The following is an 18,148-nucleotide window of genomic DNA, read 5'->3' as shown; positions in this document are numbered from 1 at the left end:
CCTTCAAAGAAGAGAAAGAAGAAGAATAGTAGAAATGCTGTGATCCTCTCAGAGCACTATGACTTGCAGTTCTCCTAGTTGAATCTGGACTGTTACACAGTACAATTCCTTGATCTGGACCGTTCATTAGGTCCAACACATATTAATGGGGCCACTATTCTAACATCATATTGACGTGACAAATATAACAGTGATAACAACGTCAATTCTGGACCAATCACGATGCAAAAACAGGAATTTTCTGGCTAAGAAGAGGATCCGGATTCGTCAAGTCAATAGCCTTTGATATAGACGTTCAAGATCGTTTAATAAAGATTGGTTGAATCTACTATTCGATCTATCTATTTCTTGGGCATCATCATGGATGGCTTATGGTTCTGATGAATAAATTTTGTTAGGAAATCAGAACCATCGCATCCATGGCTTGAAAATTAGATGACTACAGAAAATAAGGTCAATCAGGGATGAATTGGCCATCTGATCAGTGATTTTATGGTGGTCGTGCATGAAATGTTTTCTTCACCTAATGGATGGTTCAGATCAGTCTATCATTTTATCCAATTGAACTGATACAACTAGGAGCACTATAACATATATAATGGACCATTTCTCTGCTAAAAACAACAGACTCTCCTCAGTCCTCCCACACCATTTTAACAAGTTCTTGCTGTGGGGTCCACCATCTTTAATTTCTTCCTCCTTAAATCTCTATCCTTCCAACCTCATTTTCTCCAAAACCCTAATTCCAGTGATGGATTTCAGTGCCATCTTCTCTACTGTCTTCCTTCTTCTCTTCTCATTTGCCAACTCCATCTCTACAGTCAACAATCACTTCCCAGCTTCCATACATAGCAATGAATGGAAATCACAATCCCTTTCCATTGCAAATAAGCTCTACCAAACAAAGTACTTCACCCAAACACTAGACCACTTCAATTACAATCCCCAGAGCTACCAAACATTCCAACAAAGATATCTCATAAACCATAACAGCTGGCGTGGCCCGGCGGAGAATTCTCCCATCTTCGTCTACACCGGCAACGAAGGCGACATCGAGTGGTTCGCCCAGAACACCGGGTTCATGTTCGAGACTGCACCCCACTTCGGAGCGCTCCTTGTCTTCATTGAGGTAATTCAACAGCTGAGATTCAATGTCCATAATTGGACGGTCCTCTTTCGAGTGTTTTTTTAAAAAAATAAAATTATATATATATATATATATATATATATATATATATATATATATATATATATATATATATATATTAAAGGGCACCCATCAAATGCACGGTATTGATGTTCGACATGCATCACGGTGGGGCCCACACAGCTCGACCTCATGGGAAGTTCCCATGAGCTCGACCGCTTAGAACCTTTTCCATGAGGTTGAGCAGTGTGGGCCCCACCGTGATGCGTGTCGAACATCAACTCCATCAGTAAGATGCACCATTCCATGGTGGGCCTCATGCTTAAAAATCAAGTCAATCCGTGACTTGTGTGGGCCACACCACATACAAAAGTTGAGAGGGATCAGAACAAGTTTCAGATGCATCCAAATTAGTTGGGCCCACCAAGATGTGTTCACAAATCCAGCCCATCCATTATGTGTTTCCCACTTGGATGACGGGTCAGACCAAGTTCCAGATGCATCCAAATTTCAGGTGGACCCCACCAAGTGCTTTTATATGTTTAGGCATGTCTTCATATGATTTTAGATGTTATGGCCCACCTAAGTTCCGTGTATGGCTGATTTTTGGGATATCCCATAATTTAAGGGGGACTCATCAAATGCATGGTGTTAATGGCCCACACACATCACAGTGGCACACACACAGCCCAACCTCATGGGAAGCTCCCATGAGCTTGACCGCATAGAACTTTTTCCATATCTCTCTCTCTCTCTCTCTCTCTCTCTCTCTCTCTCTCTCTCTCTCTCTCTCTCTCTCTATATATATATATATATATATATATATATTAGCTTGTTAGTACACCCCACCGGAGGTTCACACTTCACTGTTAGCCACCCCCAGTAGGGATCGATTATATATATTAGTGTTTTTCTTTTCATTTTGTTGGGTGTCTAAGGATTTAGACTGTGATTCAATGTCCATAATTCGACGGCCCACTTCCGACCAAAACGTTTTTTCTTTTTCTTTTGTGTGTTTTTCCTTCTTTTTGTTGGGTGGCCAAGTATTTAGACTTTTGTGTTTCTGTGGTTGAGGAGAGTGGTTCCATCTGATTCATCGAGTTAATCCAACGGCTGTGATTTGTGATTCGATGTCCATAATTCGACAGCCAACTTTTTGACAAAAAGGCTTTGGTGTTTTTGCTTTCTTTTGGTTGGTGGCCAAGGATTTATGCATTTGTTCTGTGAGTGAGGAAAGTGCATGTTACAAGTTGATGTGTGGTCCCTATGGCGCATGTTAGCGAAGAGGAGTGTATGGTCCTTGTCATCTGCAAATGCATGCATGCGGGGACATAGTTTCGTGATCCAAACCGTGGATATGATGATACATACAGTGGATAGGTGATACGTGGTAAAATCTACCTGATTGAAAAGATCCTGGCCCTTCAATAGTGCAGTACAAATAAACGGTTACGGGGAAAATACAGCTGCATTCCATATTCCATGCAAAAAAAAGGTCAAATATCCAATTTTTCAGATCGATGCAGATCAACGGGTTAGATTACCAAAATATGGGCGACACATACATGGAATCTTCCTGCTGAGTAGTCTATGCCTTTTACGAGGAATACACATTATTAATTTCACACACCCAATGTCACAGTTCAAAAACCGGAAAGCTTCATGATCATGAGCTGAGTCGACTCGTCTCGACTCGATTTGAATACTCGGATGAGTTTCTTAAAAAGTCCCGCGTGTTTTCTACGGTTTTTAATGATATCAAAAAAACTTAAATAATGTCAACTTTGCCGAGTCTGAGTCAAGTTTCATTGAGTTTTTGGCACTGAGTTGAGTCAATTTTTCTCAATTTATGAACCATTTTTCTGACTTTTTTAAAGGTAAAATTAGAAGAATAATTAGTATATAAATAATTTTAAGTTTGGCGCCAGTCTAAGTTAAGTTTCACCTTTTTTTTATTAATTTATTTTTAAGTTGAGTCGAGTTTTCCTCAAGTTGGGTCTCGAATCTCGATGCATCCCTTGCTTCGCTGGGCGGCTCTCTTCAATTGTTGGGGCAGCTCCCTTTTTGCTTTACAGTTGCAAAGCATTGCTTTATAATTGCAAAGCATTGTGTTCGGGCTTTTCTTTCTCATCACATTTTCATGAAGGGTTGAGATAATTGTATCGATGCTAAGGATCAATTTACTAGTACATGACGAGTCCTTGAATGACTCATATAAGGCCGGGAAATAATTTAACATGATGCGGGCCTGATATTCATCCTTCATCATTTCCTTCACATCCAACAATTTTGTATATCATTTTGTTAAAATTACTTATGTGGGCCTCAATATCGCCTCCCTCTGTCATCTTTAGATTGAATAATTGAAGCTTCAAGTACAGGCGATTCTTAAGAAATTTCTTCACATAGATGTCCTATAATTTTGCACATGTACTTACTGCAGTTTTCACTCTCATGACATTGTAGAAGATCCCATCCGTTAGGTACAATTGGATTGAGGTTCTCACTTTCTTATCTGTCTTGGTTCATTCATTATATGTCATTGATTCCAGTCGCTTCTTAATGAGTGCAACATTCAATTCTTGTTGAACTAAAAGATAGATCATCTTGACCTTCCATAATTTAAAATTATTATTTTTGGAATATTTTTTAACATTGAAGTTAGGATCAGGAGCCATTGATACCATGCTTTTAGATTCAATTTGTGCCCTAGCGTTAAGCTTTGTACCACTTGTTGGGGGACCGCGGAAGCACATAGAGATGAATCAAATAAAGTATTCCAATCGCACAATCATAAACACTCCGAATTTAATGTGGAAAAATCTGTTCAGGAAAAAAAATGGCACAAAGCGATAGATAAGCACTATGAAAATAGAAAATTATATATAAGAGATAGATATTACCCAATTTGAATAAGCCCTTTAAAACCCTAAGAATGAATTAAAGAAAGCTCTTAGATACCTCATATTCCCTATTACACCCACATGTATAGCCTTTAGGTGAATCACAATCGAAATAGGAAACAATTCCCGCACTTGCGCAACTCTACGTAATTTCCATGCGATCATTCAATGACACCTTCACTGTCACTTTGATGGCATCGAACAACCTACAATGGCATCAAACAGCTACGATGTCATTGAACAAAATACCAAAACTTTCCAGTGACCAAACATATATTTTCTAGATTTTCTCGATGGCACTTCGACATCATCGATGGCTCATTGATGGCATCAAATCCATTATGATGGCATCAACATGACACAAAAAGTGTCCAACAACTAATTGTGAAATTATCAGATTTTTCCAATGGCATCGAGCTATCATCAACAGACTTGTTGATTTACAAATTTAAGACATCAATCAACAATTAATGATATTAAAAAACTATAAATAATGTCAACTTTGCTAAGTCAAAGTCGAGTTTCATTGAGTTTTTTGTATTGAGTCGTGTTCAGTTTTCTCAATTTATGAACTAGTTTTCTGACTAGTTTTTATTAATATTAGAAAAATAATTAGTATATAAATAATTTTAAGTTTGCCAGTCTTAGTCAAGTTTCACCTTATTTATTTATTTATTTTTAAGTTGAGTAAAGTTTTCCCCGAATTATCTCGATGCATTCCTTACTTCACTTGATTGTTCCTTTCAATCATCGGGATAACACCCTTCTTGCTTTATACTTGCCTTGTGAAGAACTGTGTTCGGGCTTCTCTCTAGAAGGCCCTATGCTTCACTTACTTGCATTTTTATTTTTCCAACTGAAGTTGTAGTGTGCATCTATATTCATATGCTTAGTGCTGGATGCTTTGCGTTTTAGGACTAAAATCCTAGGTTCGAAGGCCCATGTGGGGTTTGTGTGTGATTGGGTGGATGAGTGTAAATAAAAGGGAGTTTTCCTTGAGAATATATTGAGTTTTGGTGAAATTTTGTCTTCTTGAATTGGCTTAGCGAGTTAAGTTGAGTTTTTTTTTTTCCCTTTTAGTTTTTAAACTTTGCCCAATATAAATAACTTGACAAAGGTTCTAAATATGGTTTATTTGTTACTTATATTATTAATTTTATGTTGTTGTTATTATTGTTTTTATTAATATTATATACTTTTTATTTTCTGAATGCAGCATAGGTTTTATGGGAAATCAATACCATTTGGAGGGAAAGAGGAGGCCTATAGCAATGCAAGTACACTTGGGTATTTAAGTTCAACACAAGCTTTGGCTGACTATGCCACTTTGATTATTGATTTGAAGAAGAATTTAAGTGCACAAGGATCTCCAGTGGTTGTCTTTGGAGGTTCCTATGGAGGAAGTATGATTTTCCTTTTTCTTTTTCCAGCTTTATTTTTATTTTTTATTATTTTTATTTTTTAGAGGTTTCTAACTCCACAGGTTATGTCCAAGCAAGGGTGCATGCGTCATAATATGATACATGTTGGCATGGCTTAACGACTTAATGACTTAATGACTCAGACCGACTCATCTAGTTAGGACTCAGGCAAGTTGGGTCTATTAAGGGGGTGACTCGGCGGTATTGAACCAAATCCAACTCGACTGAGTCCTAGATAGGGTTGTACACTTGGTTAGCTCGCTCGACTCGACTTGGTTCGAAATTGAGTTTGAGCCGAGTTGAGCTAATTTTTTGAGCTCGAAAAAATTCCAAACCGAGTTCGAGCTTGCTCGAGCTCGACTCGACTCGAATTGAACCCAACTCGAATCGAACCAGTTCGGTGACTTGATTACTTTGATATTGATGTTGCTCACCAAGTGTTTGATGAAATATTGACTTAACAAAGTGTCGGTTGGTGGCAAGGAAGGTATGTTTCATCAAATAAATACCATTTTTTCATGATTTTGATGTTGCCTACAAGGTGTTTGATGAAATACCAGTAAAACCGCTGCTAGTGTTTTATATACAGTAAGAATTTGAAAGTACAGTCCATGTGTTTGTGAAAATGTTGCACATGCGAACTTAGCTCGATCTTGGCTTGAACTGGCCCGAGCTACTGATCGAACCGAGTCGAGTTGGCCAGTAGGAACGAGCCGAGCCAAGTTCGAGCTGAGGTCGGCTAGTGGCCGAGCTGAGTGGAGTTGTGCCAAGCTCAACTCAGATCGACTCGTGTACACCTATAGTCCTAGATGACTTGGACGATCCAACAATCCATGCATGTGTGAGATCTGACCTTTCTATATGGTGCATTGCACTGTTTGGATCTTCTGTTATAAAATAAGGACATAAGCGGGCCACGGAATACTAATACAAATGAATGGATAGAAAGAAAATTAACCATTGATGTTCCTTGTAGCTGTGGCCCACTTGAAAGCCAAATTATGTAATTTTTAGGTCCAAGGCATGTTTGTGGGTGGCATTAATGTAATTATGGTTTAGAGATCATGATTGTCCTCGCCGAAAGAAATACCATCACTAAAGGTGTCTCATCACACCAGACATCATGATAATTTTTTAGTAGAAAATATCATGAAGTTTATTAATATTTGGAACGACCGAACACACACACACACACATATAAAAGATGAACTCACTTTTAGAACCTGTTTAGACATAACCTCAAAAGTTTTTTTTTTTTTTTAAAATTATTATTAACACTTAAACAACATTTTAAGCTAAACTTCAGTTTGCTTTGTGCGCCTGGCCCATCCACAGCTAACTAAAATAGATATGAACTCATTTTATTAAGCAGATTGAAAAAAGTAAGCATGAAAACCACTTTTATAAGAGTCATGTAAAGCTCAAATCTCAGACGCATGTTTTATATTTCTGTGTGTGTAAACACGTATGAAATTACCAGAACTTTTTATTATATTTTTTTATATTTTGGCGATTGAAATGGACGGTGGGGCATTGCAGTGTTGGCAGCATGGTTTAGATTGAAATACCCACATGTGGCCATTGGAGCCCTGGCCTCTTCTGCTCCCATCCTCAATTTTGAAGGCATCACATCCCCGTACACCTTCAACGACATTATCACGCGTGACTTCTCTCTCTCTCTCTCTCTCTCTCTCTCTCTCTCTCTCTGCAGCTGTGTGGTGCCCACCTTGATGTGTGTGTGACCATGACGCTCCATCTATCAGCTGGAATCCCCATGTTTTTCTCTAGAAGCAAAAGTCAGGTCAATAGTACTGGGCCATACCATAAGAAAACAACGTAAAATCATGCCAACGAAACTCCAAATTCAGGTAGTGTGAGGTCCACCTTAGTTTTGGATCACCATGATTTTTCGGGTGGGCTGGATGGCATATACACACAACGGTGGGCCCCACAAAATATTGAACCTGTTGTCGCAGCATCAGACCTGTCCAAAGGGTTGGCCCCACCATGAGGAACACCTGGTGCAAAAAAATCATGCCGATGCCTTCATCATGTGGGGCCCACTGTATCTTCTATGATCAAACAATTGACAACTGCTGATCAAATGCAAACTACACAGGTAACCAACTTATGATTGGTTATGATCATGATCTTTTTGGTGGGCCTAATATTTTGGACGGATTGGATGTCATACCCATGTGTCACGTTGGCAATTATAGGCTGTTGAACGATAATGCTATTTGTCAAACTAGTTGTATGATCTTAATCAATTGATCAATTGCCAGACAATGAAATGTCATTATTCATCGTCAAACTAGCTAGTTGTACCATCTTAGTCAATTGATGAAATTTCCTTATTCATTGTATGAAATTTGTTTAATCAGTACCAATCTAGATTGTACATATATACTTGAGCCTACTTTTGACTGCATGCATTGATCAAGAATCGCTTTGCCTGGACCATCCTAACCATCCAATCAACTGTTAAGAAAATGAACGGTCTTTGTTGCTTGTTGGAAGATGAGGCTTGTCATCAATCCACATTTTCCATTACGAGAATTCCACTTTTTATTTCTTGTTTTGCTCCATATTCACTCCTATTCCATTTTCCTGACCATCCAATCAAGTGTTTGCAAAACAGACGGTTCAAATTAATTGCATGAAATGGTTCCAATCATCAGGATGGAGTCCCACTTTTAGTTGCAAGTTTGCTAATTTGATCATATCATCGTAGCCATCAATTGCTAGGATAATGGGTCTAATAATCAATCTAGACCATCCATCATGTGGGCCTTACTTTTCATTGCATGACACCCCCCACACTCTCACAAGCAACTTTACATGCAGCACACATTCCAGCGGTCAGACGTGGTTGATGCATGAGGAGGGTCCATTGTGATGAACTTGAATTCTAGCAATGTCTCCTCATTCCATCTGAGAGATTTTTTGGGCCTCTCCCATCCAAGAGAATCCCATCACATGAACGGTTTGGATCATTGTAAAAAAAAAAGCAAGAGTCAAACTCTTCTTTCTAATATTGTTTTGGGCCACGACCTATGTCTCCAGAGAGCTTTGCTCCGGCACGTGTACCATTCAAGTTTATGCACACGCCACCACAGATGTCAGCATGGTAGACGGGAAATATCCAATCCATCCATAAGGTGGACCACACTCTGTAGATTTTACTTGCCAAAGATAAAGGCAATCCAATTAATATGTGGGCCATGATATTAGAAATAATTTGATGGGTTAGAAAAATTCGGCTGATTTTTCACAACATACATTTGTTTATTTATTTGCGGCCTCACCTGACCAGTATTCTAGCAACCTTTTTGGGATAGGAATCTACATAGTGGTAGCCTTCTGATGGACGGCTTGGATGTTGCACTTATCTGCCGCACTGGCATATGTGGTGGTGTGTGCGTTAGCTAACTTATACACGCGTGTGGGCTTAGCAAACCTCTTCGTTTACATTAGAAATAATCCATATAGCCATGTGACTTGTCGAGATGGATGGTTATGACTTACCAGATTTTGAGAATATTAAGAAAATATCAGGTAAAAAGTTTTTAAAAGTCATTGTAGAATCCTTGGCCTTTTCTCATTGGATATTTTTTATAATATGGTAGGTATGACTTACCGTTGCATTTTCCGTGTGTACGTGTTTACATGGGTTTTGTTAACTTCCGGTCATATATCTACGTGGCTCTATGGTAGATCAAGTGCGTTTCAACCAAAGTGGATTTGGTGAGACCCTTACCTCACACAAGATGGTCCAGCCCTTACCATGGGGGCCACCTTGATGTATGTATTCTATTTCCGTGTTGTCCGTCCATTATTTTTTAGATCATTTTAGACATTGTCCCAAAAATGAAGTAGATCTAATTATCAGGTGGAGCAAGCGATTAAACACCCTACCTTTAAAAACTTCTTATGGCATACTTTAATGTTTCACCAAATCTATTAATAAGGTCACATAAGCCTACACATACAATCTATTGATAAGGTCACGTCAGCCTAGATGGAAGTTCAAAAAAAAGATATATATTAGCTTTATTCAAAACTTTTGTGGCCCATAAATGATCAATCACCGTTGTTTCTTATAGTATATATAGTTTACTTGATCATCTGGATCTATTTCATTTTTTTTGAATAATGCCCTAAAATGATATGGAAAAATGGATGGATGGAGTAAATACAGAATACATACATCAAGGTAGGCCCCATAATAAGGGCCGCACCATCCCGGATGAGTTTGGCATTTCACCTAATCCACTCCACATTGATGTCAGGGATATGGGTTTTGTTGACTTATGCTCGTATATTTATTATGGCTCGATGGTAGACATATTCAAGAGTCATTTCAATATTGAGGTCATGAGTTCAAATGCCCATGTGGTGTGTAGAGAGAGAGATAGGGAGGGTGTTGTGTATGAGAGATAAAGCTGATAAAGGGCCAATCCCTAAATCCATTAGTCGAAGGACCACCTCTTGGATAGTGACCTGTGATGCCATTATTTTGTGATCGGTTATCAAACGACCTCTACACTTTCTCTAACAAGCTTTAGGCTGTTGAAAGCTTACTATTTGAAGGGTCAAAATAGGATTTTTAATTTAGTTAGGGCTTACTACTTTAGTAAGTTTTATTTTTCTATTTTCAGGGTTGTGAGAGTCCGGTCATGCTCCAAAGTATTTATTTTAGTTATCAAGAATTGTTTTGATAAAATTAGACTTTTTTTTTAAAAAATAATAATAATATTTTTAAATATTTTTAAAGAGTATACTATTTGGTTTAGGATTTATTTTTCTTATATAAGCGCATGAGATATGTTGTAAGCAACATACTTTAATGAATACTATCAATTTTAATTTTTGTTTTTTAATTTCTTTCCTCCTATGGATTAAAGGGCTATTTCATAAGAAAAAGTTAATATCTTCTCTTCATCCACACAATTGCTTATGTTAGTTAGGTCATTGCCCAAAATTCAAACTGCATGGACCATCTGATTGATGGATGAATTAGCTAGGCTGTGTTCTACATGGTTCAACCATCAAATCGATATGGATTTTGGCCAACAGACTATCACGGAGATGACCCTTCTGGCATTTGCATGGGCAACAAATTCATGAATTATATAAGTAGCATATTTGGACCATCAACTTTGATGACCATTGATTGGATGGGTTGAATAGTCCCGTGTCAGATGAGTCTAAATGACTTAAAGAAAGTTAATAAAAATGTATTCCAAAATATAAATTTAGCATGGACAACCAAACAATACAATCTGTCAAATCAATAACAAATATCTTTTCCAAATTTGTGATTTGACTAATTTCATGGATCCAAACACCCATTAACGAAGCACTTAGACCAACAGGTACAATAAGCCAATGGGTGCTGCCAATGGGTGTACATTAGGGTTGTAATTTGGGCTGGTTGAGTCTTCAAGAGGACTCAACTAGCAACCTGACCTGACCCAAATTCCAACCAAGGTGCCTAACTTGAACCTAACACAAATTCCTTTATACTCAGGCCTGACCCAACCTAACCTGATCCACATATATGTGATTATTACCAACCCAAACCAACCTGGCCCAACCCAACATGATTTTAAATCAGGTCAATGTTTTCCAACACTAACATGACCCAACTCAACCTGAACTCAAGTTGCATCAGTTGGGTCCGAACCCAAATTGCAGCTCTAGTGCGGCTTAACAAAACACACACACACACACACATGTAAATTAAGACAACACACACATGCTCATTGGATGGTTATTTATTTATTTATTTTTCAATAATATCAGAGCGAGAGTGAGAATTGTTATAAGGTGATCAAAGGGTCATGGAAGCTGATCGAGGATACTGCCGAACAGCCAGGCGGGCTCGAGAAGCTCCAAAAGTCCTTTAAAATATGCAAGTAAATGCCTAACATGCCTGTGGCATAAATCAGGTCGAAGAATTACACAATTTCTACTGTATAAATCTCTTTCTTGATGACAGGAACTATATTAGTACAAGTTCTCTGGAAGGTTGGCTCGACACAGCGTATGTTTACACAGCCATGACGGATTATCCAACTCCATCCAACTTTTTGAACCCTTTACCAGCTTATCCAGTCAAACAGGTACAATTCATGCTACATGTGTCCATTATTATTATTATTATTTTTCGTTTTTTTAAAAAAAAAAAAAAAAATTTCTCGTAAGGTGTGTTTGGTCACACCAAATATCATCATATTTCATTATTAATTAGTTTAATTTAATTTTAAAATTTGTAAAATTTATTGTAACCAAATGCAATATTAATAGAGAAAATGAACCATAATCACATACAGGATACAACGGTTTTGAAAGCTGTTTAATAGAACCTACGCTCACTTCTCTATTTGGTTAGGACCTCAGCCCGTTACGTGGCTTGTTCTAATTCGATATCACAACTCGTGCACGAGGGCCTGCATGTGCTAACTGAGTACTATGGGTACAAACATGTATCAGATCCACTCCGTCCATCAGATGTGCCACAGCATTTTGACCGTGGATCCAAAAAATCAGTTCAATAAAAGATTCATGTGGGGCACACCACATGAAACGATGAAAAATACGCATGAAACATCTAAATTCACTTAGTGTGGACCAAATAATTCTTGGAATATCCTCATTTACAGAAAATACATTCATCCTGGTATGGCCCAACAGATGAGTTGAGTGGATAGAATATACACACAAGTGGACACTAAAACCAACTGATTCCCATGGTATAGCCCACCTGAGCATTGAATCGGCCTGATTGTTGGGCCCACATCCAAACACAGGGTGTATCACTTGATGGACGGTGTGGATCTCGTCCACATGAATTCGTGGAGGACTACAATTCTTAGGTGGCCTTCAGACCACCAGAAGCTACTCTCCATTTTTAGAACCGTTGATTCATCTTTCATACCGCAGATGTGCAGGGCCATCGACGAAGCAACGGCTGCAGATGACACATTTAGAGGATTGTACGGTGCAGCGAACATCTACTATAACTATACGGGGAATGCCACGTGTTTCGATCTCAACGACCACTCCGATCCGCACGGGCTTGGTGGATGGTCATGGCAGGTGCGCCTTTTTGCACATTTTCCTGTCGTTTTCTGTTTATATTTAAACAGACAAGCACCTCAGCATATCTGCAAGTGGGGCCCATTTTGAGATTATCCAGAGCATTGGTATCCGTGTCCCCATCTCAGATGGACCATGGAATGGAAACATCCTTTATCAGACGATCGTAACCATTGAATTCGTTTGATGGGTTAGACAATCAAGAAGGGAAACATATCAACGGTCCACATTCACGATATAGGAAGACCCCTATATTGGATTCTGAATTATCAAAAACGAAGCGCAGATCTAAATATCAGGTAGACCATAAAACAGGAAACAGTGTTGATTGAATAGTCCATCATTAAAAACTTGGGGCCACAAGAATTTTGGATCAAGATGATACTTACGTTTTCGCTTCATTCAGGTCTGTGTGACATTATCAACATCTTGGATTACAAATAAACATTACGGTGGGCCGTAAGAGTTTTAATGGTGGATGTTCAATCACCACTTTCTCCTGTGGTGTGGTCCACACGATAATTGGATCTACATTTTTTGGATCATGTCATAAAATGATCTGGCAGAATGATGGGCAGTGTGGATATAAAACATACAAATCAGGCCTTGAGCTCTTGAAGTAAATGCCATGTATTGACGGCTCGTCCGAGTCGGATGCGGAATTGAACTGTGTCCTGATCTGACCCACCCCCAACCGGGCCGAGTCGCAAGTCTACTCAGGTCCCAGGAAAAGGTGCCCCCGCACACGTTATCATTGGTCACATATGCGGTCAGGTGATCTAATCAAAATGCGTGGGCCCCACGGCCCATGTTAATGGATAGAAATATGTGTTTGAATCTTCTTCTAGCAATCTTCACCTACATGCGCAGAACAGTTTCAAGACTCGTACGAGTCGACTCAGACTCGGTCAGACTCCATCCAGTTTGACAACACAAGTCACCTGGACGAGTCACACCTGACTTGTTTTGAGTTGGACCGATCTGAGTGAATCCCAACTCGACTCTATACTGACTGAGTCAATCCGAGTCACTGAGTCTTTGTCCATGCATGAGGGAGAGTATCGCCCTCGTCTCCCAAATATACTATTATTTCATTCGCTGTATATTTCTCATCCAACGTTCACGATTTTTGCGAACCCATGCAGGCTTGTACGGAGATGATTATGCCGTCGAATGGGAACAACAAGGAGAGCATATTTCCACCGTGGACCTACAATTACAGCGATCGAGCAAAATCCTGTGAAGACTACTATGGCATACCACCAAGGCCCAACTGGATCACCACAGAATTCGGGGGCCACGTAAGTATTTCAAAATCTTGTGGCTGTCATGCAATCTCAAATACTGCATCTTCAAGAATGTCCACATGGTCAACCCACCATGATCGACTGAGGTCATGCCAGGTTTCTTAGCCCACTGAATAAACAGACAAACCTTATCATAACTTAGATAATATATATATATATATTCTAGGCTAGCTAGTTTGGCCCGAATATAAGAGTACAGATATTCATATCTATCTATGAATACTGCAACCGTACATATATCTATGTTGGGCTTGTAATGGCACCCATGTCCATGATTCTACTGATGGGCCACATGTCTATATCTAAATAAATAGTTGATAGGTTTAATCTAGGCTCTGTTTTTTAATTTTTTAATTTTAATTTTTTTTTCAAGGGAAGATTTTTGTGCGTTACAGTTCACCCATTGGATAACTCCAAACCTGTTAAGTATTTGTGACATACAATCCTCCGAATAAGTGGGCCTTATGTGAGGATCAGCTAGTGTAAAAGTCAGCGTTATCCACTCATCACTTGAGCTACACTATAGCACAACATTGTATAGTCATTGATAAATGGCAAAATACAAGTATGGTCTACCTGATGAGTGAATAGGGCTGATTTTTATACAAGTGCTACCCATTGGTGGGGCCAATCTATTGAAGAGGGTTGATCTCCCAAGTAGTTAATAAGATAGAAGTTACCCACTAGGTGGACCATAATGATGTCGACTTTTGTGGGCCCACCATGATGTATGATGGACATCCATCCCATCTATCAGATGTGTTCTTACATGGTGAGCAATGGACCTAAAAAATCAGGCTAATTCATGACTTAGGTGGGCCACACCACATAACAGTTGAGTGTGGATGCTTGTCCATTGAAACCTTTCTAATTGTATACAGGGCCCATTGGAATGTGGTTTCGACATCCAATCCATCTATTGTGTCCCGCTTGGATGAGGAACCCATCAAATGCACGCTGTTGATGATCGACACACATCATGGTGGGGCCCACATAGCTCTACCTCATGGGAAGTTTACATTATAATACAATTTTCCATACATATATATATATATATATGAATGCTTACCTGCACACCATCTTACCTGGGCACAGACAAAAATCAGTCTACTTGACGTGGCACCAGTTGAAATTTTATTGGCTCAATTTCTAGCCTATAGCAAAGAACGATACAAATTAAAGAAGAAAACTGTTTCCTTTTTTCCATGGCCCACCAAAATTTTGAGATAGCGATGTTTCGAAGGGTGTTGCATCACGTGGACCATTCGGTGCCATGAACGTCTGCAAAGGTGCTCAAGGGTGCTCACGTACGAAGGTTTTCATGTGATCATTCCTCTCTTTTTTCTTTTTTTCTTTTTTTAAAATTTTTAAAAAATTTATTTATTTATATATAACGACGTTCCTCCGTCAACTTCAATTCAATTTCGCATTATTAGTCGGGATTGAGAGTGGAGCGTGACTTGGTAACTAGGCCCAACTCACTGAGTCACACCGAGTCAACCAAATTCACATGGTTAAGCTTCTTTTTTCTTTTTTTCCTTTTCAAATAATTTACAGAATATCTCGAGTGTCTTGAAGCGTTTTGGCAGCAACATTATCTTCTTCAACGGCTTAAGGGACCCTTGGAGCGGTGGAGGGTATGAATCAACGACTCTCATCACAGCTGTCCATTGGTTTTTAATATCTACACATATGAATATAGAAATACCATGGGGAATTTGGAGTAGATGGTTTGAAGAGGCCATTCATTGTGCAAGTGCAAAACCCAGCAGTCGTGTGCGAGATCAAGGCCATTCATTAGGTGGGCCCACCATGCTCATGCCCTTGCCCCATGCCCGAGTAGGCGAGCCCACCCACTTGTTTGACAAAAATTATCCACGTTCTATGTTTTTGCACACGTGTGGTCAGCTTATGAGTGGCCGAGGTTAGGGAATTTTGTTGGGGCGCACGCCTGATAAATGGCTGGGATCTCTCACACGTTTACCAAGCACATTTTCTCATTTAAACATCTTTTATACACTAGCAATAATAGGATCCTCATTTGCCAGTTTGTAGATTCAACGCCCATGGTTAGAGGATCCCAACCGTTGATCTGAAGGGACCCCATTAGCGTGAGTGATGCCTTGATAAGGTCTCATATGAAATGATTACAGCCCTCGAATCAGTGGCCTAAGAAAACGGTTAGGACAAAAATGAAGGTGGTCTAAAATAACAGCCATAGATTGGATGGATGGATATAATCATCCGACCTGAAAATTTTTCCAACCATCCTCCAACCACTGTGGGGTGAATCATATCAACGGTATAGATCACGGAACCGTGGGCACCTCTCACACAAATGTATACAAATAATACTCTCACCTCTACTTGGCAGGGTATTGAAAAGCATATCAAAGAGCGTCGTGGCCATAGTTGCAAGAGAAGGTTAGTAAATCAACGGTCTCTATTCTCTATAGTCGAAGTGAGCCATCTGGGCCCAACTGAAGCATGTTGAATACATCCCAGATCGGATTGTAAGCCCACTCCAACCCAGACCATAGCTGGGCCTAGTTGAGTCCTTTATCCAAATGCTCCGCCCACCAGTCCTATATTAGGATGTGGTGAGCCCCAATTAGGGCCCATTGATTACAGGGACCCAAAACTCGATTGGAGTCAATCCATGGGCCTCTTGCTAAGCCCGAACTGCTGGTATCGCACACGTCTGAAGTTAGTGGTTCGTTTCACGCACTTTGATAGGTGATATGGCTAGCCCACCTGACCTACTGGGACAGTATGTGGGGCCCACTACTACTGCCTGTGTGGACCGAGCAAAATGCGAGTCGGGACTTGGTCCGAAAACTGGGATTCCTGAACGGTAGAGATTGGTGTCCCATCAACTCATAGTGCACACTACACGCACAAGATTTCTCCAATCGTTAGATATTAATTAAGAACCATGTTTTCCTGATGGACGGTGATTATTTTCAGGGGCCCACCATGTGGACCTGAGATTCTCGACCGAAGAAGATCCTGAGTGGCTTCAACGTGTGAGGAGGAAAGAGATCAAGATCATAACAACGTGGCTGAAGCAATATTATAATGACATGGCCAATCTCTAGATTCTACCTTTTGTTACGTGCATCTCCCCACACATGCCAACCTGGCAAGCGTCTGACACTTGAGACACTCATCAGGTGGGACAAACCATGTGAATAACATGGAAAAAATAAAAATAAAAATCAGGACGTCAACTTGTTAGGTGTGCCGCACATGTGCCAAAATTCATGAATGGTCCACATTCAAGGTGACCGTACTACCCACCTGATTAATGGGCCATCCTGATTGTTTGGCCATGTCATCTACAATAGTTACCTTTCTTGGTGGATGGCCTGCATGAACACATACGCAGAAGGTTGGCATGTTGGTAGATTGCAAATTTCCCATCTAATTGGTGGATCATTTCTATCATAAATGGAACGAATAAAGTTACAAATTATTCTGTCAAAATAATAGATGGCAACATCAATGACATTTATTAGTCCACTATAAAAGTAGATTACTGTAAAGCCATCTGTCCACTGCACACGTGGCATAGTGATGTATTTAATCAGAACCGTTCATCTAGTTTTGGTGCAATGTTGATGGGATTTTTTTTTCCTCAAAATATACATCCATTGGATTATCCTAGCCATGTGATCATTGGCATTATAAGCAACACTAGTTGCCAATAGACCACATGCAACAAATCCAGATCCTAATGTTTTAAACCTCACGCATTTGGATACCACCAAATAAATTATATTTTAATTTATTTTAATTCTTAAAATTCTTTTTTCTACTTAAGTTAGCTTAAGTATTACACCCCATATCCATAGCTCAAGTGGTAGGCCGAGTAAAAGTTATCTCACTTTGACGCTGAGGTCTTGGCATTGATTACCTAGTGGGGGTGGCCAACAGTGAAGTGTGATATGACCGTGGGTGTACTAACGAGCTAACAAAAACACAAAATAAGTTAAGCTTAAACATTATGATAAAAGTAACTTAATATTACAAGCTATTTATTTAAGTATTTTTTTTTTTTTTTTGACATAATCAGTCACACTCCCTTGCTAAAGGTGGCCTCATGTGATGGACTGTCCACGTCAATAGTCAGGGCTCATATGATATACAGTCACATCAACGGTGGCCCCGACATGATAGATGGTCCACATTAAAGGTCCCTTCCTAATGACAAATAGCCCACATCCAATACTAAGTATAATGTACAACTTACTTTAAAGGTGAGGC

General features: G+C 39.5%; 1 protein-coding gene across 1 annotated transcript; it reads left to right on the top strand.

The window, feature by feature from the left end:
* The first annotated feature begins 416 nt into the window (after positions 1-416).
* Positions 417-17,392, top strand: LOC131235127 (uncharacterized). The gene is made up of 10 exons (XM_058232263.1): positions 417-1,129; positions 5,267-5,453; positions 7,011-7,140; positions 11,276-11,392; positions 11,476-11,599; positions 12,420-12,575; positions 13,721-13,876; positions 15,440-15,519; positions 16,257-16,306; positions 16,850-17,392. Exons 1-10 carry the CDS (start codon positions 599-601, stop codon positions 16,978-16,980), a joined length of 1,662 nt encoding a protein of 553 aa, XP_058088246.1. The 5' UTR covers positions 417-598; the 3' UTR covers positions 16,981-17,392.
* Positions 17,393-18,148: the final 756 nt, after the last annotated feature.

Source organism: Magnolia sinica, chromosome 19, assembly GCF_029962835.1.
Source record: "Magnolia sinica isolate HGM2019 chromosome 19, MsV1, whole genome shotgun sequence".
Taxonomy (NCBI): domain Eukaryota; kingdom Viridiplantae; phylum Streptophyta; class Magnoliopsida; order Magnoliales; family Magnoliaceae; genus Magnolia; species Magnolia sinica.
The sequence above is the reverse complement of the archived record's forward strand: the minus strand, read 5'-3'. Positions and strand labels throughout refer to the sequence as shown.

Coding starts and splice junctions, on each gene's coding strand:
- LOC131235127 (XM_058232263.1), top strand. CDS start 599: ATGGACCATTTCTCTGCTAAAAACAACAGACTCTCCTCAGTCCTCCCA. Junction 1,130..5,266: donor CGCTCCTTGTCTTCATTGAG/GTAATTCAACAG, acceptor TTCTGAATGCAG/CATAGGTTTTATGGGAAATC. Junction 7,141..11,275: donor GACATTATCACGCGTGACTT/CTCTCTCTCTCT, acceptor TTTTCAATAATA/TCAGAGCGAGAGTGAGAATT.